The sequence below is a fragment of the Pagrus major genome, chromosome 12 (genome assembly GCF_040436345.1).
Source record: "Pagrus major chromosome 12, Pma_NU_1.0".
Lineage (NCBI taxonomy): Eukaryota > Metazoa > Chordata > Actinopteri > Spariformes > Sparidae > Pagrus > Pagrus major.
In genome coordinates, this window is record NC_133226.1 from 20108182 (window position 1) to 20134547 (window position 26366).

A 26366-nucleotide genomic window follows, 5' to 3' on the forward strand; every position below is an offset into this window, starting at 1 on the left:
CTTGTTAATGACTGTAGCTACATCTATCTTGGATTCAGTGTGAATGTGAGCCTGTTACTTACAGCTGACCTATTTATACACCTGGCTCTCTTCAGACAGGGGCGGGGGGATGAGTGTGCACACAGGCGAGCACATGCATGCGCATGGGCAGACACTGAAATAATTTGGCTTAGGCGACTACCTGAGTGTACAGTGACACTTTTAATCAGTCTCAAGGCTGTGCTGCGATGTCACACTACATCTGAGCCATTAACTGCGCTAAAATACATAAACCGTGTGACATCAGATACACTTAGGCCTTTTTTTAAAAAAAAAATATTAAGATCTATTTTAGCTGTGCTACTCTACTTTAAGACAATCTGTGATTTTATAGCAGTATAACAACCTTTAATACCTCTTAAAGTCGTTATATAATGACATGCTTGTGCAATTAAATCATGTGACAGATGGTTGGATGGGTTGGATTAATCACCAGAGGGGCTACAGAAAGGTGATGACATCAACAGACAACCAAATGTTTTAATGGGACAGTCAAAAACAAACAGACAGCATGTTAAAGTGAGAAAAAGAAGACCGGCCAACATAAGTCTTTATTCACTTTTTTAGAAAGGACAGACAAACAGAAACAGAGTGGATTAGTGTGAAGCCAGTACATTTAAAAGAGACAGAGAAAACATGTAGCAACTCTACTATGGAAAGAACATGCAGATGAGGAGGTGATGATGTAAAGAACAATGAACAGAAAGATGAAGAGTGGAGGGACCAGGTGTGCATGCTGAACAAAGTAACATAAAAAGAGGATGTGAGCTTGTCAGCAGGAAATATTAGTGGAGCAAACACATAAAAACAAAGACGACAGGTGTGTGTGTATATTAGTGCGTTTTCCCTATGAGCTATGAACGTACGTCTCTATGAGCTATCATTTCCTAACTCTTCAAACAACTTGTGTGATAAACGTGTTGTTTCCTTCAATCATTGTCATTTACCACCCAGTGTGTTTGCACTGCACCTTCTCTGAGTTTGGCTCTGTGTATCTCTCTCTCCAGGTCGTCCCTTAGCTCCTCATTAGTTTTGATGCTCTCCTCCAACTGCTGCCTGAGGAGCTGCACTGCTGTCAGCTCCAACTGCAGAGCATGGAGACGCTGTGCACTGCAAACAACACACATGCATATACACAAAGTAAGGTCTATGCATTAACTAAGTTAGCCTAATCATTAATCATTTCAATTTTTGTCACAGGGACCATCATTCCTACCTGTCCTGCTCCTTTACAGTCCTGACCAGGCTGGAGTAGAGCTGTTGTTCGGCTCTCAGGGCTTTGTTCAGAGCATCATGCTCCTGTTGCAAGGCTATAAGGTTGGGCAAAGCCTTAAGGGAGACATAAAATGAATGAGTAATGGTCTTAATATCAAGGCAGTAAGTGTAAAATATGTTGTTTTTGGTTTCATTCAGAAGAAAAGTTTACTTCTTGTTGGCTGTCTCCACCAATCATAGTTCTCTCTCTCTGAGGGAGGCCAGGGAGTGATCTCTCCATGCCAGAGACAATGACCTGATCCTGGGTATGATCTGCCCGACTGTCCCCTCTCTGACCAAGGCGCTGGTGGAGAACCTGCTCAGAGACATAAACAAAACATGAGAACCAAGAATGCAGAAGAAGAGGCCGCTGAGTTCATAAGCACTCAGAAGAAAAACTGCTTATTCTAAGCTGCTGATTGTTTCCATTGAGCTACAAGAGTTCGACTTGTGAATGGGGGGTATCCTTACATCAATAATTTCATCCTTGGTCTTCAGTGTAGCAGTCAGGGACTCAATATTAGCAGCCTGACCTTCATTGCGACCCTCCAGCTCAGATAGCAATGACTGCAGCTCTGCCAAAGAGATCTGAATACCAAGAAAACACTTGTTAGCGAGAGTCCTGATTATAGACATAGAAAAATGCTTACAACCAACTGACCTTCAGCTCATTCTCCCTCTTCAGTGCTTTGTTCAGAGCCTCAGTTTTCTGTGCTAGCTCCTTCTTCAGGATGACGACTGACTTCTTGGCGAGAGGAATGTTCTCCCCATTGTCCTCACTGTTCCTCCTGGACAGCTCAGCTACAGCGCAAAAAAAATAGAATCAAATGTAGGACCGACATGTACTGACTTATAAATAACCAGTGAGAGGGTTTAAAGGTGCAAAAGGCCTCACCTTCCCTCTCGTCCAACTTCTCCTGCATGATCTGGATGGTTTGCTTGAGCTCCAACACATGATCTGGCTCCTCCCTTTGCCTCACCTCTGCCAGAAACTGGTCCCTCTCCTGACCACGCTGCAGAAGCTTCTGCAAAATTATAAAAATAACAACACATAGATAGTGTAGATTTGTCCAGAAATCAAGGACAATCAAATGACCCAGCAAGCCATTTAAAGTCAGAATGAATGAGTTATTCTCCTTGGGAGTTTTCATTTCCTCTCCTTGTTAAGCCTCGAAGTCAAGCACATTTTACAGCTGAGTGACTGTGTTGTATCCCAGAGGAACTCACGTTGATGATGCTTTCTTTTTCAGCAAGCTGGGCTCGGAGCTCCGCGGTCTCTAAATAACCCTCCTGGGCTGTTGTGGAGCCTTGCCTCTCAGCAGTGAGAAGCTGCTGCTGCCTGTCAGACAGCTGCTTCCTCAGTTCCTGGATCTCTTGAGTGCGCTCAGACAGCATGCGATTGTAATGCTCTGCAGACTCCTGCGGAAGATGAAAGAAAAGATGACAGTAATGAGAGGCGGTGAGGTTTGCCTACATTCTGTACATACGAATGCCTTTTTGTAGATCTGTCAGTGTAAATATCACGCACATTGTAGTGTATGTCTGTCTCAATGTTCAAATTCACTTTTCCATTCACTTTTTTTGTTTCATTTTTTTTGTTTACTTTATTCTTACCACTATTATGTTTTCTGTATCTTATCATCACTTGTTGCTCTAAAGATTAAGTTTCCCTGAAGTAATCTCATTGAAAATGTTTGCATAATTAAATGTTGACCTTGAGAAGCTGGTCTTTGCTGCTGATCGTAGCCAACAGTCCCTCCACAGCACTCTCATTGTCAGCGACCAGCCTTTCCCTGGCCTTCACAGCCTCAGCCAACATAGCCTCGGTGACCTTTAACCTCTGGCCCATCTGTTCAGCGAGGTCACGTGTGTGAGTCTGCGACTGGCTCAGCATTGATTCGGCCATTTCCTGAAAACAAAGTTAATAAAAATCCAAAACTTTCAAGGGTCAAGTATTTGTATATGCAGTATGTGAACTTCCTGGCTCAGAATGGTAAAAAAATGGCTGAGCAGAGGGTATTGTTTACTAACCTCCATATCCTTTGTCTTGCCTTCCAGTGAGAGCTGTAGCTGACTGATGATGGAGTCCTTTTCCCTCAGTGATCTGTTCAAGTTATCTTCTACATCTTGCTTGGCTCTCTGCAGATTCTTTAGAGTGTTTGCAAGATGCTGCAGCTCAACATCCTTCTCCTTGATTAGACTGTCAAAACTCTGGAAGGAGAGGAATGAGCAAACAGATGCAGCAGATTAAAGCCCAATTTCATTTCTAATTACTAGGAAAGGCAAATTCCCAAATCAAACATGGTCATTACTGCTTACATTGATGGTTTCCTCGTTGTGAGAGAGCAAGTTATTCAGCCTGTCGAGGTCTCTTTCCCTCTCCCTCAGAGACAGCTGCAGCTGGTGTATCTCATTGTCTTTCTCCTCAATGGCAGCAAACTTCTCATCCAGTGCTTGCTGTGAGAGAGTAAACAGAGGAATGTCAGAATTAAATTATAGTCACTGTGGTGAGAAGATTACACAGAAGGAATGCGCACCTCCAGAGCCTTCTCCTTTTCTTTCAGCCTTTGCCGCAGCTTGGAAAGCACACTGTCATTTCCTCCCGGGCTTTTGCTTTGCTCAAAGTCTCTGACCATGTTCATGTACTCCTAATGAACACAAACAAAACAATCACAAGATCAATTATCTAAATATAACAAAACCACAGATTTCCTAACTGATAAAAACACAATACACACAGAAATATTTTATCTTTTGCTGTACAATCTGTCTGTATATGTTCGACGTTGTTGTGTCACCTGTAGCTGCTGCTCTTTATCGGCAAGAGTGGATGTGAGCCGCTGGATGGTCACCTCATGGGCCTGCACTTTTCTTTTGGTTTGATCCAGTAGCTCCTGGTACTGGTGCTCTAGAGCACTCTCCCTTTCACCAATCTCACCACTCAGCTTTTTGATCTGATTGTTCAGATCCTGGAGGGAGAAATGATAATACTGTTACAGAAAAAGCCAATATTTGAATCATCACAATTAAAAGTTTTATTTGAGAATATTGACTGGACAACCATCAGGGTCTTACATTCAGGGCCTTGTCTCCCTTCTTCTTCTGCTGTTGCAGGTCCTCCAGTTCCACCTCCAGCTGGTCCTTTGCCTGCTGCAAGTCAGCCAGCTCTTGCTCCTTCCTGTCCAGGGCACGCTGTAGCTTTTGGGCTTCGAGTACCTTGGCATGGTGTTCCCCTTGGAGTTGGGCCAGCTCTGTTTGCTTTTCCATTAATACATTTTGGTGTTCCTCTACTCCCTGAGTGATATATGCGAGAACCAGAGGCTGCGGTGAGTGTTTGTCAATGAGATGGTGATAAAAAAATACTCCAGTTGCTTTACTGTTCGATTTTCTACATATAAAAGATGCAGGATTTACCTGGTATTTCTGCAGCTGGGCTTTATGTGCTGCTTCTCTCGCCTTAGCCAAAGCATCGTCCCTGTCCTCAATCTCATGACACAGCTCTGCAATCTGCGTAATACACACAAAGAAAGAATGACAGACAGGTTGGTGTTAGAGCATTGCATAATACAGAATAGTGAGAGCACAGACAAGTGAAGTCTGTCACAGTTAACAACTGTTATGATCCCCACGATAAATAAAATGTGTTCATGAAAGAACGAATCTCACCTCTTTCTCCTTTTCTCTGAGGACCTGAGTAAGCCCCTGGATTGTTTTGTCTCGCTTCAGAGCATTTTTCTTCTCAGAGCTGAGTTCATCCTCCTTCTCATCCAACTTCACTAACAAGTTCTGTTTATTAAAAAAAGGGATCTTATACAAAGAAACCTAGCAAACGAGACAAAAATATTTGAAAGAGCAAAATGTCATCCCTGTGTACCTTGTTTTGATTTTGGGTATCCTCCAGCGTTTTAGTCAGAGTCTCATTGGTGCTTTTTGTCCGGGTGAGCTCTTCAGTCAGCAGCTTATTGCAGGACTCCAATCGGCTAATCTCGCTCTGCTTCTAAATAAATCCAGAGAAACCACAAAACAGGAAAGGGAAACAATGTTTTAATAGCAGCAATAAGAGGCAAAGCTGTTTTATGCTACATTTCATTACTGATGCTAAAGCACTTTACTCAGCTGGGGTTACTGAGAGGGGCTACCTTTACTCTGACAGGAGTGTACTCATCATCAAATTCCTCTGTCAGGTCATGAAGAGACTTCCATTCTGCCTCTCTGTGTCTGCGCCTGGCTCGGGTATTGTAAGGGCCAGTATTTAATCTCTTCAGGACAGGGATGTGGCTCCCTGCAGGAGCAAAGATTTGCTGCTTGGAGATGCAACGTAGGAGTTGGATCAGGTCAGAGATCACAGAGGGTTGATTTGAGGAGCTGTGGAGCAGAGCTTTGGCCTGAGCCTTTCCTCCTGGGTCCTCAGCGGCACCACGTCTGGAAATAAACAACTTTGGCTCTCTGATTTTAGGTTTGGCTGGAGGGTCTGGCGGAGTGTCTGAGGAAAAGTCTCTATTGAGGGACTGAAGCGAAGTGGAGCGACCTTTAAATCCAGATTTAGGCAGCATGCCCTTACGCTGGATAAGGTCCAGGTACATGCTCTGTGAATTGCTGCGTGTGCCTCGGAGACCAAAGCTCTTCAGAGAGCCATCGAGCCCTGCCGCTGATCCCAGCCTGCTGCTCTTGAGGCCTGAGCGCCCGGAGAATGACAGTTTACTAGAAATTTGATCCAGACTCACACACCTTTTCATGCGATTCGCCACATGACCACTTCCACTCTCGCTGAATTGCTGTCCTTCAGAGGCCAGCTGACGCACAGCCTCATCATCAGGACTGCTCACCCCAGAGGACTTGCGTGGATTCTTCCAACTGGTGCTCTCCCTGTGACTCCTGTCCAGGCCTGGGTTGTTTTTACTGTAGACATGGATGATGCACTGGATCAGGTGATCTTTCTCCGCCTGCAGCTTCTGGATCTGACCGTTGTGTTCATCCTGCAGCTGGCTGATGTTGACATCACACTGTACCACCTTCTCCAACTGGAACACGCATTTCCCACAGAGGAACTCTCCACGCCCATCACGGGTCACCTCCCAGCCGAGCACATGGGACAAGATGACTTGCAGCTTCCTCTTTGCTATCGCGCTGAAGATCCAGCGACACTGGCTTCCTACCACACGAACTCCACAAATACGACACGGCTCCCTCATGGCACCTTAGATCTTTGGATTCCACAGTCACCCACTTAAAACGAGTCCGAAAAGCATCTCACTGACACACACACTGTCCACTGGCGTAACGGCCATCAGCCTGCCAACAGTGAAATAGCCATCTATCATTTTCTCTGAGTGCATCAGCAAGAGAAGCACAGAGGAGAATGACTGAGTGCAGGGCACTATAAGCCCTAAGCCTTTGATAATCCCTGCTCCCGCCTCTATTCCACTCTCCCCCACATATTCAATCAGATCAAATCCTCTAGGACTGCTGCAGTGATCTGTGTTATGGCCGGTGCCAAACCATTTCTAGAAAACGTCCTCTAAAATGCCCTGAAAATCAGGTATGAACGGCAGCCCCATACAGGTGCATCTTCATGGGATGGTTGAAAATGGCAGCAGCCAAATCACTCCTACGGAGTCCATCCTGTCTGGCAGCACATCTAAAAATCCGCTTTAAGATTAGAGGAGGTGTTTTCTGGCAATCGTTGCTGTCAGGCATTCCATTACACCTCTATCCCAGAGAGGCCATTTGAAGTCCTGCCCTGCCCCAAAAGCACCCCTGGTAGACAGATTGGCCTCAATTATTCAAAATGCTTTGCAAAACATGCAGAATTTTCACTGACTAAACACTGGCAGGTAGACTGTTTATTCTCTTTTAATAAAGGAGGATGGACATAAATAACTCAGAGGAACTGTCTCCAGACAGCATGGTAATCCAGTCTTAACTTTGTGACCTGAGTCCAGACGTCAAGACCTGATGAGGAAACCATGGACACTGCCCAACGAGCAGCTCTCTACTGTATACGTCAACAACATATTACTTTCACCAAGAGACTGCATAATGCTTGGATGACCACTTTTAAACTGAACTGCATTAAAATACATAATATCAGCCCAACAAAATGGGTTCAGATTTAGGATATGTAATGCACAGAATTAAAACCATATAGCTGGTATAAATAATATACAGCAAGAGAATAATTTCTAGTCCTCCAATACAGGTTTGCTGTCAATTCTTTAGAGCCTAAAATTACATCTTCAAATTGCTTCTTATGTCCATGATACTGTCCAAAACCCAAAGACTCTTCATTCACTATAAGAAATGACAAGGAAAAGCAGCAAATCTTCACATATAAGAAGGTAGAAACGAATTGTTGCAGCTCTTTCCAAGATTAGAACAACAAACGGGAATACTCAGTCTCTTTACTGAAGCAGGCAACAAAAATAAAAAAGCACCAGGAGGCACACAGAGGGAAACAGCAAGTCATAAAGTGCCAAAGAACTTTTCCTGTGGTTCAACAGAACAACACAGGCAATCCTCTGAAGTTAACAGAACCTGCTTTCTGCACACAGCATAAAACATAGCCTTTGTGCATCGGTTGGTCTGCGAGTGTTTGGGTTTGATTGACGGTTAAGTTAGTTATCTTTTGGTTTGAGGCAATATGATTTCTCGAAATATGAAAGAATGACATAAAAAAGTCTCCCACGGGGAAAGACAAAAACAAAAGATAAGAAAAATGGGAAAATAGAAAGACGCCGACAAAGCTGAGTCTAAGCAGTCAGCCCCATGTCAGTGTCAGCGTACAGTGGTCATTTCAAGGCACACCACAAAAAGATTTAATGAAGAAGTCTCCACAACACCAACCTGATGATCTGGTGTTGTTTGGTCCTCCCCTCTATGTAACTCGTCCCTCAGTGCCTGGGAGACAGAGAGTAAAAAAGGTCACTTAAGCGTCTTTTCATATAAACTAAGCAGTGCTGACATAAGTTTTAGTTATTTAGAGGCTGAACAAAGTGCCACTAAAATGTAATTTCTCTGAATATACTGTATGTACTCCATGGAAACAAATGGCTTCAACCCAAAGTAACTAGGTTAAATAATTTGAGAAGTTTCTTTATCATTTCAGAGGTAAAGCTTCAGAATGATATATCTTTAGCAACATTAGAAAGTCATACCTCGAGTTCCTGATCTTTCTTGGCGATGAGATCAGACAGCTGTTTAACGCTGTCAGCGGACGGCGCATCTCTCCCTTGTTCTGCACTTTTCTTCTGTTGGATTACAGCTTCCTGGTTCTTTAAAGTGATCTTGAGTTGCTCGATGATACTGGTGTGAACAAAAAAATGAAAAAACGTAGATCGTAATCCAGAAAAACAACAACATACCAATGTGCTTCCGTGCTTATCTCCTGTGTCCCTACTTGTCTTTCTCCTGTAGAGCCTGCTGCAGGTCTTGGACTGGGCTGGGGACGGGGGTGAAGGTGCTCTGTGGACCCAGGCCTTGGAGCTGCTTCTCCATGTTAATATTTCTAAGCTTCTCCTGCTCGGCGATGGCTGCCATCTTCTCAACTTCTTCCTCTGCCACTTGCAGAGACTACCATGAGGCAAAAAGACAGCGTGAGATAACTGCCAAAACAATAATCACTAACACTGAATAGCTTTCCTCTGCAGATCAAGTTCATAACTTGAGCACAAAGTAATACATTACACAGGGCAAGTAACAAGTATCTGGACAGTAACTCTAAAATTCCAACTCTAGTGTTCACTTGTTGCTTGAAATGATTTTTTGACTCACCTCTTCTAGGTCAGCTATCCTCTTGCTGAATGCTTCCCGGAGTGCATCCATCTCTCTTTGAGCCTGTTCTCTCAAACGATGGGGTTCTCCTGGTTCTCGACCAGCCAGACTCTCCAACGCTTTCCTGAAGAACAATCACAGGGGAGATAACGTCAGTGCCCATATACATTTTCACCACTAGGCTTCCACAACATCTTCCCGCCTGTGGTTTTGTAGAGGGAAGGATACTCACGATGCAGACACGAGTAGCTCCTGTTTCTCTGCCATGTCTCTCTTCATAGACTCCAACTCCACCTTCAGCTCAATGTTCTATAAAGGGACAATAATCAGTCCATTATAGCACAAATTGTACATCTTAAGTCATCACAAAAAACATATTCCTTTCTTAGAGATAGTTCTCAATGACAGTTGCATTGATAACACGACCAAATTAATAAATCTTAAGTTTTTTGTCTTGCAGTGTGTAGATAAACATAACATTCTTACATGACACTTCACTCCTCAAAAGAGAGAAACACGAGCACTTAGGACTTAATGAGAGCAGGAGATTCCACTGTGCCTACATCATACTCAAACTACAATGAAAAGGCAAGACAGCTGTTCTAAGATCATAAAAGTCCCATTTTGGTTGAACAAAATTCAGCTGTTGTTGTGGCTGAAGTTGAGATCTTAATTAATCCCGGTAGGAAACGCTGAGTCACATGCAACATCAAGGCGCTGAGGGGGCCACATAAATGCTAACAAAGACATAGAGACTGATACACATTTTGCATACTAAAGAAAATACAACACCGTTTTGAATATGTCCTCAGTTGAGTCGTCACATTTCTGCTGCATGCGCTCCTCCATGAAGTAAATGCGCAGCTTCAGGTTAAAGTTCTCTTTCTTCAGGGCTGTGATTTGCTGTGGGTTGATTGACAACACTTTAATATCCAGGAAAATAACGTAACAACAAACTACATTTTATGGGAAAAGCTTTATTAAAACCTTTTAGTCTCTGTCTAGCCAAAAATTTACTTGAAGCATTTACTTTACTCATATTACAAAAGAAAACATGGTTCAGACAAACAATCTGGGTCAAAGAAAAATAGCAGTTAAGCACTTTATCTGTGGAAAATCTCCAGACAAGATGTTTACATGGCAGAAAAGGACCCGGTGTGTGTGGTTATTGTTAAATTGAAGGGAGGCCTTCATGCTTGCATGTGTGTCTGAGTGCAAATGTGTGTGAAGTGGACTGTGCATCATTGTGCTGCAGGCTCAGAACATCATACATCTGGTAATGGGGGTTGGGTAGACTGTGGAAGGGAGGAGGTAGAAGTCTGGACTCCCTCCATAAACCTCTGATAGTGCAGCCAGCATGGCAGCACAGGCCAAAAATCTGAGCATGCATTCCACTCAAATACTCAAATATATGGTTTCAGCTCACCTCAAACGTACTCCTACACGCACTTATCATCACTAAATCTCCATAAATGGTCAGTGCAGCTTGGTTTCAGTCAGACTGAGGATCAGGTTTAATAAATCATACTACCCTGTGTGTTGTGGCAGAGGAAATTTGGCTTTATAACCTCATTCTGTTGTGCTCATTGTTTCAATCTTTTAATAGTTGATGGCATAAAAATGAAAGTAAAATACGAATCATTATCATAAGAGTGATATGTGATATGAAATGTGCTTTGGATGATCCAAGAAACATTAATCACGACTGCAATTTAAAAAACACAGTGCCACTTGATACAAATCACTCACGTTCTCATAGTCCTTCATGGTAAGAGCTTTGATCGGGGACATCTTGTCAGGGAAGGACGGAGCTGTAAAACAACAGAGTGATGCACTTTTACTCATTTGAGTCACAACTATAATACGTTTTTTAGAGCATAGAGAATCTTCCCTGCTGACAGGAATACCTCAGCTGTCAGGAATCTATTCATTTTAGAACGATAAAGAAGAAAGAGAAAGCAGACATTCAGCTTTTAGAGAGCTGCCCTGTTCAGACCAGTTTAAAGCAGCACACAGCTGATCATGTAACACTAGTCAACAACACATTTCACAACACGAACTCCACATTCTCAGTTTGACAGCCTGACGGGAAGAGCTTCGTCACCTCTTACATTTGTATAACTTGCTTGTCTATGTACATTTTATTTATAAATCAGAGACATGTTGCTCTCCATGTCGACTTCAGTGTATAATGCTCTGGTCTTCAATGTGAACAAAAATCTAGATCGCTACAGATGGTATTCATTACCCTTCATTCATTACTCCCTTAATTCCTGGATCTAGTATCTGACAAAACTACTGAGATTCTTTTCGATTTCTCATTTGAAATTTTTGGGTGTCAATACAAACTCTGAGTCTTGTAGATTGACACGAAGAGGAATAATTGGCAACAGATTTTGATAATCCATTCATCATTTATCAGCCAGAACTCCAAACATTTGCTGGTTTCTCTAATGTGAGGATTTGGAACTGATCTGAACATTATTCAAAAATGAACATGATCATTAGTTGCAGCTCAAGTTTACACACACACACACAAACTTTTTTATTATATCATGTCATGTATACATCTTCATATCTTTTATTTTCATGATACTGCAAGCGTCAGTGTTTTGCCTGGATGTCTCTGTGTATTTGTCCACATGAGCAACGTGACAGAAAGCCACAGATGCTGACCTATATCTATAAATCAGTTGTTTACTGGCTTGCGTGTTTTGTTCCAGCCCTGAGTATATTGTTGGCACACTACAAGAGCATGACAATAAATTAGAGACAGGATTAGCTAATTAACATCACCAAGCTAATCCCTTATCAAATCTTTGGAGACACAACTGTGGGAGGTCACAGCAACGATTCAGCAGCAGTATTAATTAATACACAGGGGGGGAAAGCAACCGGAGCCATAAAAAACAACAAAGAAAAGAAAAAACAAGGGAGAACAAATGAAAGTCTTACTGTACCTGTCATGCTGTCTGTGGAATAATCTCCAGCATCTATGGAGTCTGGCAGTCTGCAGCTGGGGACAGAATCGTTTGGTTAGTGATGCTGCCTATCCACTATGAATACATGAAAAAGGATCACTGTTACATATTTTACTAAGACAATTCACACAAATCTAAAAATCACAGGAACCAAAGCAAGCTCCGCTCTCTGTCCTTGCTCATAGTACACACATATACAAATTATTATGGTTTTCCTACATCACAAATGCGCTGTGTTTATGTATTACTCACGCTGGCCAGTTCCACTGAGCCTGAAGAACGCTCCATAAATAGCTTGAGAATGACTCTCTGCCTCATTTACATCCACTCTGGCAGAAGACCCTTCAATGTGAGTGTGTGTGTGTGTGTGTGTGTGCGTGTGTGTGCAAGACCATGTGCCAGTGGCAGCCTAGCTTTCGTATTCAGACGGACAGAAGGAGAGCAAACAGAGAATCCAATGGACGGAGAGGGCTTTCTTTGGTACACAAGAAGACTACTGTGTCTCTGATCAGCTAAGCATCACACAGTGACGGGACGGTGGCGACACTAACAGACAAGGCACAAAGCACCAAACATCAGCAACGCACATCTGGATCACGACAGACACAAACCGAACCGGATTTGTACTACCACAACACAAATATATCACTTTCACATGTAGCAGTAATTCAATTTATTAAGGATTAGTGTGTGATATTCTCCTGACATATCTGGCTTTCAGACGGATACTTTACTTGCAACAACAAAAACATGAACTATTTGGTCCCAAGCTCATGTTCCTCAACCCTGACCCTTGTGTCTAATAATATATTGTCTAGCATTGAACAACTTCCTCCCATACCTCCCCTGGCACTGGGAGCACAGCCACTCTACTGCTTCTCTGGTTTATTCCCTTAGCAAAGCTTTACGGCTCCAGCATGATTTGTTCATATCAGATTGTACTTAAGCTAAGCATTGTAAGAAGACAACATTTTCTGACAAAATGATAAATATATATACATACAGGAGGATGTGCAAATTACATTTTTGTAAAACAGGTCTAGTTTTTGTCTTGTTGTAATTATCACTTGAGACCCTTTCAAAATAAGACCATTACTATTTGATGTTTTGTATTTTATCAGGGCTGGGCAATATGGGCTTAAAATAATATTGCAATATTTGAATGTCAAATTGCGATACACAATAAATATATCGATATTTTCAGATCTCTTCACAAATCTTCATCAATGCTAGGACTGAGCAACAAAATCAAATATCACAATATTTTTGACAGAATGCCTCGATATTGACATTGTGACAATATTGTACTGATGACTATTGGTACTTTAAAGATGTAGTATGTAATAATTTTAAATGCTCAAAAATTTTAATTATCAACCAAATATGAAGAAATAATGTATGTAAATAATGTCTAAACAATACTGATGCAGAGATATCTCTTGGATTCAGAATGCTAATGATGAACAGGTTATAGTCCGTTAGTAAACAACATCAACACTCCCTCAGTGCAGTATCAGCTTACGGCAGTGTAGAGCATGAATTTGACAGGTTGCCAATTCTTACATATCGCACCTTTAACGAAATATTAACACAAGGCGCTTTATGATAAATAATCATCAGTGATGTGGATATAATGACTTAGTAAAGCAGGGTATAAGAACAAGCAGAACAGTGCAGTAAGTTCAGGAAATTACATGATTTTACAGGGAAAGGCAACACTTACGCCATACCACGATATTACAATATCCACAACCTAAGATGATACACAGTCTCGTATCATGATAACAATATACAGCAATATCGGCACATTGCTCAGCCCTCATATGAATCACACGAATATGGCTCTCAACCATAAACCATAAAGACACAGCTCTTCCCCATCTTTGTTTTGCTTTGGCACGAACCCTAACCTTAACACTACAAAGTTAACCCACATGGCGGAAAAATAACACACTACAGTAGAGAAAAGATGATACAACGCCAAAAAAAAAAACCTAAGGCTCCTTAGACTTCACAGTGAATGTTTCTGTATTTAATGTCAAGGTGGTCCTCCATCACCTCTGTGACACAATGTAAAGAATAGGATGAAGAATGTGAGCAGCAGAAGCACAATAATCCTCTACAAAAACCTTAAGTTCAATAAAAATGTGTTGTCAATTGTTGCATCACTGAGGTTTCACATGCCAAGCAACCCCTTCCTGTGTTAATGGAGAGGAAGCACTCAGCAGCCAACGCCACGATAACAGTAAAAGCCCCAAACACAAACATAGGAACACAGCCTCCATAGAAACCAACCGCAAATGAAACTCTCTCATAAAGAATCGATGACATTAAAACACATCTGTCAGTGGTATCGACACCGACAGATGTTTTGTCAGCGCTGCACTTGTAGTAACCCCTCCGGCACCCAGTGGAAACACTGTCAGAGCCTGTAAACAGTGACTTCCTCTTTTCTTCTCATTTTGTTCAGCTGCCAGTTACAAACATGGAACCATGACAGTAGTTAATGGAAAAACAACAATAACTGAAGAGACTCAGCCATATGTATAAACTAAAAGAGTAATGTGAATCAGGTTTCAGAATTACAGAATAAGTAATTCACACCACACATATCAGCTAACGTCTTGGATTACTGAGGCACGCTCACCACCTGGAAGACTTTTACGCAGGAGGACACAGCAGGGCTCGGTCACCTAAAAGGACGCTACAAACTTGAACACAAGGGTGCTATAACTAGCTTCTCTTCTTCTGGAGCAGAGAGATCTACAGACTAGCAAAGCCCATCCGGCGACAGATAATAATGCACAGGTCACCTACCACAGTCACTCTCTTCTCTCGTGTCACGCAGGATGAGAAAGAAATAAATGCGACATGTTAACTCCGCAGTTTGTGCAAAGACTGCCGGGGAGACGTCGCTGCTTCAGTCTGAACCCCTCTGAAAAAGACTGCCTCTGATAATTTCCGCTTTCTTTCGCTATCACAATGACAGGTCAACAAAGCCGACCTACCAATCGCAGTAATATCACGGCAACATCCAATGAGCTGAACATGATTTATAACGGAAATAACTACTGCTAGCCGAAGCATGGCAGGCTTAGTGTACCAATGTTTGTACTGCACTTTTGATGTCTTGGTGAAGTATAAATCCCCCAATTGTCCTTATTTTTCACAGTTTTGAGGCTGAGTGAAACTGTTATTATCTTTAATGTAAGGATTTTGCCAATCTTGATTGAAACGCTGACGTTATTCGTATAGTAAAGTGGAGTATATCCATTCTAGTCAGTCAAATACGTTGCTGCAGACCCAAGAGCAACCTGAAGAGGAAGACCACTGTCAATGTAACGTTAGCTAACTACTAACTTATTACTATGTTAGCTAACGAGAGTAACTTCAGTTTTTCCCAAAGTAATAACTCCATCGAGACTGATATTATAGCTCGCAAGTTAGCTAGCTGTTATTAAATCGTTATGTTAGCGTTTAATGTTATTTTTCACAGATGAATTTGATATGTGACATCCAGATGTCAGATGACCTACTAACTTAGAACCTGGAAAATAAACAAGACCAACAGCTAGCTTGCTGTCGTTAGTTCATTCCTTATGAGACAGAAAGCTAATTACTGGTGGTGGCTAATTCAGTTCAGCGCTAACGTTATATAAAATACATGACAACTTGAGTGCCTCTGTGTTGTTCCAGTTGATAGTCATGGCCCGTTTAACAGTAACTATTTACTGCTTTCGGATTAACTGTGTTAGCTACAACGTACAGCAATGCCCTTACAAGCTAGCGTTAGCCAGCTCGCTAGCTTTTGTTGGTGGGTTTACCTCCCGTTGATGTCCACGGGGAGCGTCACATCGTCCCCCACGACGGAATCCATGACACCGGTTGAGTTATTTAGTTGTGCTCTCCAGAATAATAAGACATTTTACAGACCAAACGGAGCGTAAACTTCGAAAAGCGGGACGGAATTCAAAATAGTCCAGGCTACCGCCATCATGATATGGTAAACGTCACCATTGTGCACGTTGGAAACTGGTGAGGCATTCAGGCTGTGTTGGAAATATTTGACTTATCGACCGCAACACGACGGCGTGTGCCGTAAAAAGAGGAAAATGACGATGTTAAGCTACAAGAACACAGACTCTATGATATGAGTATTGTAAAATCTATCTAGTTATTTGTTTAAAAAGATGCTCGAATGCAAGTTTATTGTTTCCGATTTAAGAATTAAGAATTTCGAGGACCAGAAATGCAGCATTGAACTGGGTGGATACTGGGACCAAACGATTGGCCAAAACAAACACTTGGGGGCGGGGCATGGAAGCTCAAAAATAAAGTCGCTGTCGGATGAAGAATTTGCTCCTGCCATGTAGTCATGTTACCGCCTCTGACAGCACACTTTTAGGAGAAAATCACGTGTTTTTATTTAGTGGGCCCATGAATCCATATCTCCCCGACATATAAACATCATCACGATATAAAGTATAGTTAAACTGCATAATTACATCGCTTGGAATGCATCTGTGGCCTGTTTTAGTCATGCATCCTCAGCAAAATATACGTAAATAAAAAGGACATATAGCTAAAGCAGTGCAAAACTTAATCGTGTGTTGACATATTCATCAAAGAGTACTTTTAAGGATAATTTGTACGTGTGTGGCGAGGGTGTTGGGTGTGTTACTTTGAGTAATTAACTTTGGCTCCTCTAACAAACTAATTATAGCATTTAGTAGATATCCAGTAAACAGTAACGACTACTGTCTGTCTGGGTGTTCACCTATTTATTTCAGGAAACATCTGCAACCTGTAACCAGCTGGTTCAGCCTTGCATGAAATTCATTCAGACAACAATAGCGACATCTAGCGGTGTAACTCTTAATTTCAGCCTGGATTGAGTGCAATTTCAAAATGAACTCCAGATGAACCATGTTGCAGGCTTTTTGCTCTTCCTTTAAGGTGCAGCATGTGGGTTTTGCCTCCACCAATCTGATTTTCTAAGCAGATATACTTGTGTGTTATCGCTCTACATTCAGATACAGACACACTCATAGACATGACACTGGTGTCCAAGGCAAGCACACAGTGATGACCATCATTATGAGTTCATCTGAAACACCCACCACTCCCTTTTCTCCCATAACTGGCTCAGCCCAAGCAGGCTGAGCAATGTGGGCAGAATGCCCCAGGTCTCAAGCTCCCCAAAAGCCTCACTGTACTATGAGGTAATTTGATTAATTGCAGATTTGTGATGGGATTTGCACCAATACAGTATAAAATCAGCCAAGGGCCCGGCATTATTAGGTAGTCTAATTTTGTGGCCATATCATGTAGAGGAGCTCTGTGTCAAAATCTAGTCAAAAGAGCGTTGTGCTCACATGGTACATATTCTCATTAAAGGTGCAATATGTAAGCATTTTTGTTTAAAGCAACACTGCTTAGCCTTACTTTTAAAACAGGTTAAGATAATTGATTGTTGAGTCTCATCCCCAGATCGTCAAATTATGATGCTTTGGGTTTGTGTTGGGGCTGCTACAGTTAGCAGCAGTTAGCTGTAATGTTGGTGATATGCTGCCCCCTATTTGTTTGGCATATGAATTGGACAGGTGGTCAGTTCCTACATAATGCACCTTTAAAATATTACCCCTGTACACAAACATCTGATTGCACTGGACTTGAAAATCTTTGTGCCCACTTAACAGGCAATGGGCTCAACACATCCACAACCCCCCACGAGGCAACATTACTCATTATGAAGTAATGTGAGACATGAGCTTTCATGAATCAACTGGAAAAATGGTGTTGATTTTGTTACCTTGTGGGAAAAGTTACCCTGTCTGCAGTCAAATAGTCCCACCATGTTAAATTAAGCGTACCATACCATAGTTATGTTGCACAACCAGTGACCATCATTACAACTCTCTACATTTGGTACCGTTATTAAAGCAAGTCAATTATCAGACCCTTAACCATTAAGATCTTGAGTGTGCAAGAATGTGTAATTGTTATTTGTACATTCAGAAAACTCTTAGGCTTGTAAATATCAAGTTAGGAGGTACATATTAACTAGGACATTTAAACAGTGGATATTTTATTTGATTTTTTGTGGGTAGTTCAAATAGCTGTTCAAATAGTTGTAAAGTAATAATCCACACACAAATTGAAAGTATTTATTGAACAAATGGACACTGAACAATGAATAAACAGTAGACAGATAAAGGATGTTGGCACCAGAAATGGTCTCATTCAGAGTTTGATGACTTACTGTATTTGGCTGATATTTTCCATACAGGCTTTAATTATTAAAAGGCAACAGAAAATCTTTTGCTCCGAGTCATGTGTACAAATGTGAGGTATTCTTAGCTCGTTTTTAATGTCTACAACAGATTTACAAAAAGAAAGAAACATTTTTCACATATTTGCATAATTCTTTAAAACACAAGTTATAGTATAGCACAGAGTCCTGGTACAGTACATGGTTGGTTATTATCATAGAGGAAAAAACAACATAAAGCAAAAAATAACAAAAATTAAAAAAATAAAAGATAATTAACATTGCAATAAATTTGTTCTCTGGAGCCCCAAATTTACACATAAAAAAATCTATAAACTCCAAGACCAGTTGGGCGAACTGATATATAAAGTTGTCAGAAAGAGTAGTATTGCTTCAACCAACAGAAATTTGCTCAGTCTGCAACCACGTTAACAACATTAAATAACATTAAATTAGCAAGAGGGGATCCACTGTATACAGCAAGGTTTGCACAATTATACACACTTGTGTCCAGCTACAACGAAGAAACTTTTATTTAATTAGAACTATCTCAACTAGTTGTGTTTCTAAAAAATATTACATACAGCTGTGGGGGGCTTTGTACAGAGAAAAAGAAAACTTTATTCTTGAAAAAATACTTCAGACCCTGTGATTTATACTGGATACAAAAGAAGGGAATCTGTTTTTTGGTGTTTATAATTCTCATTAAAATATTTTCAAATTAAAATAAGCATCTCTGTAAAATGCAGCATTGAACAATAAAGAACAGATGGCTGACTATGTCATTGTGGATGGGATATTACCATTCTAGTGCATTATGGAAGCTATGGCAATATATTATATGGACTTTTTAAAATTCATCTAAGCAAGCATGCACTATAAACATCAGAATAATTGAGCAAAGTGGTGTAATTACAGCACTATGGTTAGCACCTTAGATAATTTACTTACTAGCACCATGCATTAATAGAGAGAGGATGGGACAGAAGAAGGGGGTAGTTTTTGGATTCATGGACCCACTCTCCTCTCTCCTGTGGCTCAGTTCTCCTCTGTACCTGTAGTCTGTCTACTGTAAGTGTTGTAGAAGAAGAGACTCCTGGTCCCATGTGGCGCTGAGTAAATAATAACTATTAACCTCCTGTCTTTTATCATAAGTAAGGAAGGAAGGATGCCTGATTTCACACTCCACAGTTGTAGAGAAATTACTAAAACACTACTGAGAACTAGAGCTCCATACCCTTTCTTTACTCTGACCTCTAATCTCCACAACTGCAGATATTCTCCCTAATCATCAGTGGCATCCGGTTCAATAATGTAAGAATAGTAAGTATAGCAATAAGTATTTAATGCACTGACTCTCCATGTTGGACGGCTTGCGTGCATCAGTGTGTGGCTTCAGACGTTGTTACTGAGAGCTGACTGGGTGCCACCGGTTTTCCCGCATAAGAGAGGAAAGTGAAAGTTTTCCCATTTGGAGCACCAGTAAATACAGATGTGACCTCTCCTCAGTTTGCCTCTGGATTCATTCACACGGGCAAGATCACGAGGAGACGAGCACCAATAGCAAATAAAATGGCACCCCTGAAAAATCCTTCCATATAAGTTTAAAATATCAAATTATCTTCTCATTTTCTATTGCACTTGAAGATTATTTCTTTACATAAGATATACATGTATAAACGTTAATAATAAGCAAACTTATATATGTACATTTAACTGATCCCAATTACTTTAATTCTTCTCTTCTAACAGAATTGAATTCCTGGTATTTCCAAAATAAAAGTACACACAGTATACAGACTGTATACAGTTAAAAAAATAAGTTACTCTAATGTCCGCTGATTAACTTGGCCTTGGTCTCCCTTCACTTAGCAATGTTCTAGAGAGAATGTGTGGCATAGAGCCTTTTTTTCTCCAAGCAGGCGTACATATGGAGATCCTTCTTGAAGAGCATGAAGAAGCTAATAGTGCAAGAACTCCCCTGCTCCACCTCAGCTCTTCTGTGTCCCCCCAGCTCCCTGTGCTTCCTCCCTCTGTGTCTGCAGTCCAATGGGAGTTGAAGCAGGATCTGATTGGAGGGAGGCTTGTACTCGCTTGGATTGGAGGAGACTGCTCCGATCTCCACGCCTGCAAGAGGGCGTCACCTAAGGGTGATGATCCATCCCTCCACCGTCAGACGACTTACACCGCAACCCTCACAGGAAGCAAACAGGACCTACTTCTAAATGGTAATGTGAGCCAGGAGAAGTGTTGGGGAGGTTGTAGACATCAACTACAGGGAGCAGGGTGGGATCCAGGGAGTGGAACACAAAATGGGTCTGGTGCCAGCGACCATCTTTTACCTGGAACACAGATGCACAAGAAATTTTTTTAGACCATAACATGAACACCACAAGCAGGATAACAAGTCTGAAAGTCAAGATAGATGCCAACTAAAGGGCAGAAGACGTGTCTTACCCAGCAGGAGTCTTCTAGGACTTCTGGCTCGAGCTCTCCTCCCACCTCGAACACCTCCCCGCTCCAGGCCTTGAACCTCACAGACCCCTGGGAAGCCGGTTGATCCTCAGCTGACCTCCAAACTGAGAAGTTCAGGCAGTGGATGACGATGTGCTGCACTGCCTCTGAGCTCAGCAGGTGCACGAAGTTCAACTGGACACGGCCAACGCTGATTGTTGGCTGCTCAAACAGACAGAACAGGCGCTTGTTAACAAGTCTGGTATGTGCTTCATTCTTTTTGATGACATTGTTATGACATTGTGATTGTTATTATGTCTTAGTTACCTTGGATGCCGTTAATGGCTTCAGGCAAGTCTGTCCACCTCCTGTAAAGTTGCAGGAGACTTCTATTGTATCTGACGAGCAGCCCAGGTTGGGGTCAATCCAATAAGTGCCTGAAAGTATAAACACATCTTGGATTATTTCTCTATTCAAACATAACATTTCTCTCCATCTTTTACTCCAACCCAACATGCGCATCCTCACCATCATTTAACTTCTGTTCACAATTGTGCAGGTCCCTGCAGATGCGGGCGGGGTTGTCCCGAGTGCCCAGTGGGTTCTTCAGGCTCTGGATCAGGTTACTGAGGTAGTGGAGGGTCTTAAAGATCTCTGCACCCTGGTCCAGCATCGGTAGGTCCATCACCGGCTTCTTCTGGGGGACAGACAAAATGATGAGTCTTTGCAACATATGAAGACATAATACAGAGAGATGTTGATGCCATTACACCACCAACCTCAGTCCTGAGTGGGGTGTGTGAATCCATGAACAACAGACCGTCTTCTTGCTGCAGCAAAATAAGAAAATTTTATTACACCAGTGTTGGTGTAATAACAATGTATTTGAAGTATTTTCAGCCATATTGGATGTAATGAAATCAGCAAACAGAACATGACTTACAAATGACAGAGGGATACTCGGGCGACCCTAAGAAGAAAAGAGTTATTTAGACAATGAATCATGAAACTGAAACTGTGTTTGCTTAACCTATGAAACTTTTATTGGTTTTGGTTAAACCTATAAAAGTGGAAACTTACTGGAAGTCCAGGGGGTCCACGAGGTCCAGGAGATCCCTAATAAAACGAAAAAAACATGCTGAATGAGGTTATATGTAGTCAATCAAGCATCCACAATTGAATACAAATGGCAACAGAAAAGAAAACGACGATGCTGTGCAAACATACCCTTGGTCCTTGCAACCCCTGTTCAGGGAGAGAACATAAAGACGTATTTTAAGCCATTATATCAAATATTTTCACAATAGACAATGTAAACAAAGTGTAAAAAACTGAGAAAGAATACATGTGGTTAGAACTTACAGTCTCTCCACGATTGCCCTTCTCTCCTCTAGGACCCTGTAAAGTAACGCACACAGTCAGTTGTGTGTAGAATGAGAGTGCGAGAAATGTTAAAGCTTATCAGTTATAATACATACTGCGCTTCCATTGGGACCAATAATTCCAATTGGGCCACCAACTCCTCCTCTGCCCTGATGGAGAGAAACAGTGAGGAGAAGAAGAATTAAACGAGAGCTTCAGAGCATTTTATCAGTGTTATGTAGATCATTGGTCTACTTACCATTGCGCCCTGCGGCCCCTTTGGTCCCCTGATGCCCTTTGGCCCAAAGTCTCCTGGAGGCCCCTGAAAACAGCAGAGATGCTCATTTATACACACTCATCACACACTCCTGTTAAAAGTTCACATGATTAGATTCGTACGTTTGCTTTGGGTGTCTGCTATAAAATGTTTACATTCTTTATTTGTTCAAAGAACATATATTTGTCTCATACAGTCCACTGCTGCAGCGCCTCTATTCACCCTCCTTCTGAAAGCTCTGTTTTAGTGCCTGTGTCTTTAAGACCCCCCTCCCGACAAGCACACTCTGCTCTGATTGGTCAGCTCCCGCAGGCTTGAGAAGGCACCGCCCACAGAGTTTCTGCATCAGCTCTGTTAGAGTTTTTGCAACCACGGCTGTGACTGAGGATGTTGACTGTGTAGTTGTAACATCACGACTTTACACAAGTCCTGACGGCTTGTTCAAAAGCACATTTCTGAAGACGGGCTGTGTGTATTTTTTTCGTTGTACTTTCATATTTGATACTTTTATTGTATTTTTATAGCACCGAGACCTACTTCATCATTACAAAAGACATGTAAATCTCACCTTCTAATATATCTAATATTTCCAGATGTTCTAACAGATTTTTGGTCGGGTTGTGAAGTCATTTCAATACGCTAAGAATAGATTTTTTTATTGCTGTTTAGTCAATGTACAGTAGAGTGGGCCATATTACAATAAAGGAGGGAACTTTTTAAAAGTGAAGTATTAAGATGGAAACACAGGCTGGTTTTTGGTGGTGGAGTCTGTGTGTGTTTGTGGGAGATGTGCTGCTGTTTGGTGATGAACATACCCTCGGTCCAAAAGCTCCCAGAATTCCTGGAAATCCTGATTCCCCAGTATCACCCTGAGCAAGAATTTAGTCAACAATCAGTAAACCCAGAATCTCCAAACACAGAATGTCATGAAATCATATTGGTCAAGGTCTTAGTAGGTATGTATCTGTGCCTGACACTCACAGGTTGTCCTTTCGGTCCTTGGTCCCCTTGTAACCCTGGGAGTCCCATTCCACCTCTGAAGCCTCTTTTCCCTGAAGGTCCGCTCTGGCCTCGAAGACCCTGCTCACCCTGGATGGACGAATGAATGATCAAATTATATCTAACACTATACCTCGCTCGCTCAGTGGCATTTCATTACAGTTATTCTACTTTTTCATGGATTGTTAACCTGTATGTGTTATACAGTATTCTACATTTCCCTCTTACCTTTGGTCCAATGCCCCCCTGATCTCCTGGGAGTCCCGGAACGCCAGCTTTACCACGTGAGCCAGCTTTTCCAGGAAGACCAGTCTCGCCATCATCACCATGCTCTCCCTAGATAGAGTCATAAAAGCAAGAAAGCAAGATGAATGAGAATCATCCTTAACTTTTGTCCTGATAGTCTGCCCAACAGTACTTTGTTCCAGAGCAGGATATCTACAGGGCAGGTTGCCATGAATTCAATTCATGTATTCATGTTTTCCAGAGGATGACACCTTTCCACTTTGGGCACTTTAAGCTTTGTTCAAGCAACTCACAGGTCAAGATGTCAACTTTTAACACGTTAGATCTCATCTGCTAATTACATTCATGGGTCCCATGGGATAAACCATCTAGTGCTTCATGACAATATCGGCCCTCCTCTAGCGCCACCTTCAGGACAAACCTGGTATTTCTCACTCTATACAGGTATGTCTCTAAACATAGCACATTCATAAAGCTGTTGGTTGTTCTGTCCAACACATGTACATTTTGCATAATGAGTGTCAAGGGCATGTTGACAAAGCCAAGTTTAATGAACATGAGATTTCTTTGGTTCTCTCACCGGCATGCCTTTACTGCCGTCCTTTCCTGGGACTCCATCCACCCCGGGCACACCCTCCTGTCCCTCTCGGCCCACCACACCTCTGGGACCAGGAAGACCACCCCCACCCTGAAAAGAAGGGAGGACTTATCAGAAATCTTTTATTATCTGTCTTCATTCGAGTGAATTAACACAATCAATTTCCCCTGTTTAACTTAATGTATACATGAATTTCGTTTATGCCCCGTCTCCAACAGTTCTAGTCATAAAAACAACATTTTTTAAAGGATGAGAGCAGAGCCTGTGATTTTTACAGGGGGTTAAAAAATTCCAAAATCGAAATATTGGCTGATTTACACACATCTTTTGCAGTGATCCCTGAACTGTGGTTGTCAAACACAAGCTATTTGTTTTCAAAACATGTGTCTTTTGTAATTAAAGACAGAAAGTCGGTTACCTCAGGTCCTTTGGTTCCTTTTTGTCCTTGCTGACCCTTTTTGCCTTTCTGACCCTGAAGAGAGAGAGAGAGAAAACATTTTTGAGGTGAAACTGGAATATTATTGGTCATCACTGTCCCACATCTGCCAATGACCTACAATCTTATTGAAGTAACTGGAGCTAGTGACCAGCATGGCAGTTCTACCTCCCCACTTCCAAAAAAGCCAATGACAGCACAGTACTACTTGTTCTTTTAGGCTGATTAATATTGATATTTCTGTTGGATCTCTGCTATATCAGCTACATTTTTCACTTTTCCAGAGACCTGATCATGTTGTTGCCTGTCCTGAATTGCTTATACCATATAAAAGCATGAACATACTGTATCTTAAAGGTGTAATTTGTAAAATAAGGCCAGAATTTGAAGAAAGTTTGTCTTGTCAGGATGGACTGGGGCTAGCTGGTTAGCATGCTAACTTCAGTGGATATCACACCTTTCTTAACATCATCGCGATAATTTTAGTTAATTTAATGCCATATCTTACAAATTGCTCCTTTAAGCCCTCATGACAGCTTGAACAACAATGGTTGAAGGTTTGTACTGAAACTAATGCAATACAGACAATAAATTAGACCGCATATCCAACTACAAATCCTAACATCTAATTACAGATACTAGTTGAATGTCATGGTGAAATCACCAAATAACAAATACTCTCCTCATCATTCAATTACATACACAAACTAAGGATTAGCCATGCCTATTATTTTTCTACACTTGAATCAGACTCAGTAAAGGCAGACTGTCTCTCCTTTTTTTCATAAACATACATCTGATTGAGATTAAAATGTCGTATTAAGTGCCAAGTGCCAAGCAGAGTCACCCTCAACCACACACAGCAAACACATAAATGTTTTTATTTTGACATCCTTACTTGATCTCCTTTGGCTCCTTTGGGTCCTTGTTGCCCACGAGGTCCAGGCTGCCCCTGAAAATGACCAGTTAGGTTAATGAAAGCATATAAAGGCGACCTGTGTACCTGCTGGTTGTTTATGCAGACTTAATGACAGAAGTGTGTGTGTGGAAATCACACGTTTCGACACTCACAGGTAGTCCATGAGCTCCAGATCGGCCTCTCTCTCCATCCACACCAACCTGACCCTGAGAAAGAGTGACGGAGCATTGACTTCATGAACACAAATACCCAAATAAGTTATTTTAAAATCACCTGAGATTATGGTTCTGTACATACTTTGTACCCTGGATCTCCTGATTCGCCTCTTTCTCCTCTATCACCTGGACGACCCTGATAAAACATGAAATATATGAGTAAACTGCAAATGATTTGATTTCTGCAACACTATAGCACCAACAATGGAAGGAGGGAGAAAAGTAAGTCAGGTGTGACTTACTATGTCACCTGGAGGACCAGGAGGACCCTCTACTTTCCCATCATCTCCCTGCTCGCCCTGCCGATGAAAATCAGAACAGTGATGTTAGATGTTTTATTGGGTGTTCCAGGTGATGTGTGGTCAATCCAAACTAGTGCTGGGCTATATACTGGGGACAGACTACTCAAGGAGGAAGATTAAGAGCTCAGAATTACACAAAACCCCTTTCACTTTTTAAGCAGTTGGGAAACAACAGGAGAGACTGGTCTTGACTCTGTGGCCTAGACTGTACACCACTGCCAGATTGACGACATGCACCAACTG

General features: G+C 41.8%; 2 protein-coding genes across 6 annotated transcripts in view; both read right to left on the reverse strand.

The window, feature by feature from the left end:
- cdk5rap2 (CDK5 regulatory subunit associated protein 2) overlaps positions 1 to 16019 on the reverse strand; it is a 33301-nt gene extending 17282 nt beyond the window's left edge. For all 5 annotated transcript variants that reach the window (XM_073477647.1, XM_073477649.1, XM_073477648.1 and 2 more), the window contains exons 1-25: positions 15869 to 16019; positions 12024 to 12079; positions 10813 to 10874; positions 9856 to 9966; positions 9296 to 9372; positions 9064 to 9187; positions 8690 to 8862; positions 8448 to 8595; positions 8137 to 8190; positions 5168 to 5290; positions 4960 to 5079; positions 4708 to 4800; positions 4369 to 4587; positions 4092 to 4262; positions 3831 to 3941; positions 3613 to 3750; positions 3325 to 3504; positions 3008 to 3202; positions 2521 to 2712; positions 2189 to 2318; positions 1955 to 2094; positions 1765 to 1881; positions 1466 to 1609; positions 1256 to 1368; positions 1010 to 1149 (exon numbers count right to left, since the gene is read on the reverse strand). In XM_073477647.1, the coding sequence (XP_073333748.1) occupies positions 1010 to 1149; positions 1256 to 1368; positions 1466 to 1609; positions 1765 to 1881; positions 1955 to 2094; positions 2189 to 2318; positions 2521 to 2712; positions 3008 to 3202; positions 3325 to 3504; positions 3613 to 3750; positions 3831 to 3941; positions 4092 to 4262; positions 4369 to 4587; positions 4708 to 4800; positions 4960 to 5079; positions 5168 to 5290; positions 8137 to 8190; positions 8448 to 8595; positions 8690 to 8862; positions 9064 to 9187; positions 9296 to 9372; positions 9856 to 9966; positions 10813 to 10874; positions 12024 to 12079; positions 15869 to 15921 (3184 nt within the window). In that variant the 5' untranslated portion in view covers positions 15922 to 16019. The remainder of the gene's footprint in view (positions 1 to 1009; positions 1150 to 1255; positions 1369 to 1465; positions 1610 to 1764; positions 1882 to 1954; positions 2095 to 2188; positions 2319 to 2520; positions 2713 to 3007; positions 3203 to 3324; positions 3505 to 3612; positions 3751 to 3830; positions 3942 to 4091; positions 4263 to 4368; positions 4588 to 4707; positions 4801 to 4959; positions 5080 to 5167; positions 5291 to 8136; positions 8191 to 8447; positions 8596 to 8689; positions 8863 to 9063; positions 9188 to 9295; positions 9373 to 9855; positions 9967 to 10812; positions 10875 to 12023; positions 12080 to 15868) is intronic.
- A 3538-nt stretch (positions 16020 to 19557) lies between these two features.
- Positions 19558 to 26366, reverse strand: part of LOC141006275 (uncharacterized) — a 101471-nt gene continuing 94662 nt past the window's right edge. Inside the window, exons 42-61 of the mRNA XM_073478426.1 lie at positions 26064 to 26120; positions 25904 to 25957; positions 25759 to 25812; positions 25586 to 25639; positions 24670 to 24723; positions 24234 to 24341; positions 23636 to 23743; positions 23390 to 23497; positions 23224 to 23277; positions 22391 to 22453; positions 22248 to 22301; positions 22132 to 22167; positions 21997 to 22014; positions 21850 to 21885; positions 21713 to 21739; positions 21549 to 21599; positions 21298 to 21466; positions 21097 to 21206; positions 20773 to 20991; positions 19558 to 20657 (exon numbers count right to left, since the gene is read on the reverse strand). Of these exons, the coding sequence (XP_073334527.1) occupies positions 20511 to 20657; positions 20773 to 20991; positions 21097 to 21206; positions 21298 to 21466; positions 21549 to 21599; positions 21713 to 21739; positions 21850 to 21885; positions 21997 to 22014; positions 22132 to 22167; positions 22248 to 22301; positions 22391 to 22453; positions 23224 to 23277; positions 23390 to 23497; positions 23636 to 23743; positions 24234 to 24341; positions 24670 to 24723; positions 25586 to 25639; positions 25759 to 25812; positions 25904 to 25957; positions 26064 to 26120 (1581 nt within the window). The 3' untranslated portion in view covers positions 19558 to 20510. The remainder of the gene's footprint in view (positions 20658 to 20772; positions 20992 to 21096; positions 21207 to 21297; positions 21467 to 21548; positions 21600 to 21712; positions 21740 to 21849; positions 21886 to 21996; positions 22015 to 22131; positions 22168 to 22247; positions 22302 to 22390; positions 22454 to 23223; positions 23278 to 23389; positions 23498 to 23635; positions 23744 to 24233; positions 24342 to 24669; positions 24724 to 25585; positions 25640 to 25758; positions 25813 to 25903; positions 25958 to 26063; positions 26121 to 26366) is intronic.